This window comes from Pistacia vera, unplaced genomic scaffold (genome assembly GCF_008641045.1).
Source record: "Pistacia vera cultivar Batoury unplaced genomic scaffold, PisVer_v2 Contig548, whole genome shotgun sequence".
NCBI classification, from domain to species: Eukaryota; Viridiplantae; Streptophyta; class Magnoliopsida; order Sapindales; family Anacardiaceae; genus Pistacia; species Pistacia vera.
In genome coordinates, this window is record NW_022196388.1 from 366,784 (window position 1) to 369,372 (window position 2,589).

Sequence of the window (2,589 nt, forward strand, 5' to 3'; positions counted from 1 at the left end):
GAGGTCTTGAGTTTAAGTTAATTCTTAAGTGTTAATAGGGATAATTACTTGAGTTTTTACTCGATCAATAATTGTAAGTCTTGAGGATTAGTTGAGATGAAAAAAATAAAATAAATATACACTGTTAGAGTTACCTAACATTATGGAAATTAAAGTTCTCTTTCGTTTTCATTCTGTTAATAATGTGTATGAACACTATCCTTCCTTTCATACCATGGTTTAATCACTTTTGGCTGTAACTTCATTTCCAAGAAAATGTTTGCTCACCCAAGTGTTTAAATCCCTTTGTTATTGCATCAAGTCTGTCCAAACTCAACCGTCTTTTACAAAATTTCCCATCAAAACATGGTCTTTTGCATTCTTTTGTCACTCTTCTCTCTCTTCAACAGTGCCATCTCTTCTTCCGTCTTCGTTTCTGCCTTTTCTTTGGTCAATGATGTTCATGTCCTGGTTTCTCTTAAACAAGGATTTCTATCCCCTGAAACAGCTTTAACCTCCTGGAATTCATCAAATCCAAGCTCAGTTTGTTCTTGGGCTGGAGTTCTTTGCTCCCAAGATAGAGTTGTTTCATTGGACTTGACGGATTTGGACCTTGGTGGTTCAGTTTCAGCTCAAGTTTCAAGGCTTGATATGCTCACCTATCTCTCTCTTGCAGGAAACAACTTCAGGGGCGGCATTGAGATTGCTAACTTGAGTAGTCTTCAATCTCTTAACATCTCACACAATCAGTTTACTGGTGGCCTGGATTGGAACTACTCAAGTCTTTCAAACTTGCAAGTTTTTGATGCTTATGATAACAACTTCACTGCTTTACTTCCTCTTGGTGTTCTCAACTTGGAGAAACTCAAGTACTTGCATCTTGGTGGCAACTGTTTCTATGGAAAAATCCCAGAAAGTTATGGAAAATTGGTGGGGTTGGAGTATCTTTCACTTGCAGGGAATGTTCTTCGGGGGAAAATTCCTGGTGAGTTGGGGAATCTGACAAAGCTGAGAAAGATTTATTTGGGTTATGACAGTGTTTTTGAAGGTGGGATACCAAAGGAGTTTGGCAAATTGGTGAATTTGGTTCACATGGATCTCGCAAGCTGTGGTTTAGATGGTCCAATTCCTCATGAGCTTGGGAACTTGAAGCTGCTTGACACTATTTTCTTGTTTAAAAATCTTCTTTCGGGTTTGATTCCGAAACAGCTTGGAAACTTGACAAACTTGATGAGTCTTTATCTCTCCGAGAATATACTCACAGGAGAAATTCCATATTCATTCATCAATCTCAAGCAGCTCAAACTGTTGCACTTGTTCAACAACAAGTTACATGGTTCAATTCTTGACCGTGTAGCTGACTGGCCTAATTTGGAGTCCTTGGTGCTGTATTGCAACAACTTCACTGGTGTGATTCCTCATAACCTCGGCCAAAATAAGAAGCTTCTATTCCTTGATTTGTCTTTCAATAAGCTCACTGGTAGAATTCCCGTTGAGTTGGGGAATCTTACAAACTTGATAGAGATATATTTGGGTAACTTTAATTATCTCGAAGAAGGAAGGCCAACTGACTTTGGCCAGTGGGTGAATTCGGTTTACAAGGATAATTTCAGTTCCTGCAATACTTATGAAGGTGGGATACCTAAGGAGTTTGGGAATCTAGTGAATTTGGAATACATAGATCTCGTAAACTGTGGTTTGGATGGCTCAATTCCTCGGGAGCTTGGGAACTTGAAGCTGCTTAAAATTCTTCTGTTGGATTACAATCTTCTTTCGGGTTGGATTCCTCGGGAGCTTGGGAACTTGAAGCTGCTTGAAGTTCTTTTGTTGAATCACAATCTTCTTTCGGGTTGGATTCCAAAATAGCTTGGCAACTTGACAAACTTGGTGAAACTTAGCCTCTCCCATAATGCACTCATCGGAGGACTTCCATATTCATTCATCAATTAGAATTCAATAGACATTATAATCATGAGAAATATTGGTGATGATGGTGAAATTGATTTATGAAATAAACATAATTAATTGTATTAATAAATTATTACTTCAACTCCTCGATTATCTCTCTAGATATTGGTAACATTTCATAATTTCTTATCGTTTGTCAAGATAAAACCTACCACTTACAGTTGCAAAGGAAAAAAAAAAAAACCTATAAATTTTCCATTATTCTTTTAATGAAATGACCTTAAAACTCTGTTCAGCTTCATTCCAACCTCCATCACCCAAGCCCACAGCAAGCATGTACATCCAAAAGTGAGGGATAATATGTAAACGTATATCCTAAACCCCTTCGGGTATAGGAAATAGTTTTGAGACCCCACTATTATGCCAATGTTGTAGAAATTTAGTTAATTTAAGAGGGTTTTCTTTACCCCTAAGGGGGCGTTTGTTTCAGGAATGTTAGATTACTGGGAATGTTGGATTGCTAGAAAGATAGATTACCTTGGAAGATTACTAGGAATCTTTAAAAAAATGTGATTGGTTAGTTGGTGGGTATGTTATATTAATACGTTTGGTTATGGGGAATAAATTGGTGGGTATGTTATTTAAATTACTAAATTGTCCCCCTTTTAAATATTAATATAAGATTATTTTTATTATTAATTT

The 2,589-nt window shown here is 36.9% G+C and overlaps 1 protein-coding gene across 1 annotated transcript; it reads left to right on the plus strand.

Moving 5' to 3' along the window:
* Positions 1-345: 345 nt before the first annotated feature.
* Positions 346-1,845, plus strand: LOC116107782 (leucine-rich repeat receptor-like serine/threonine-protein kinase BAM3). Its single transcript, XM_031394077.1, has one exon. It carries the CDS (start codon positions 346-348, stop codon positions 1,843-1,845), a length of 1,500 nt encoding a protein of 499 aa, XP_031249937.1.
* The last annotated feature ends 744 nt before the right edge of the window (positions 1,846-2,589 follow it).

Coding starts and splice junctions, on each gene's coding strand:
- LOC116107782 (XM_031394077.1), top strand. CDS start 346: ATGGTCTTTTGCATTCTTTTGTCACTCTTCTCTCTCTTCAACAGTGCC.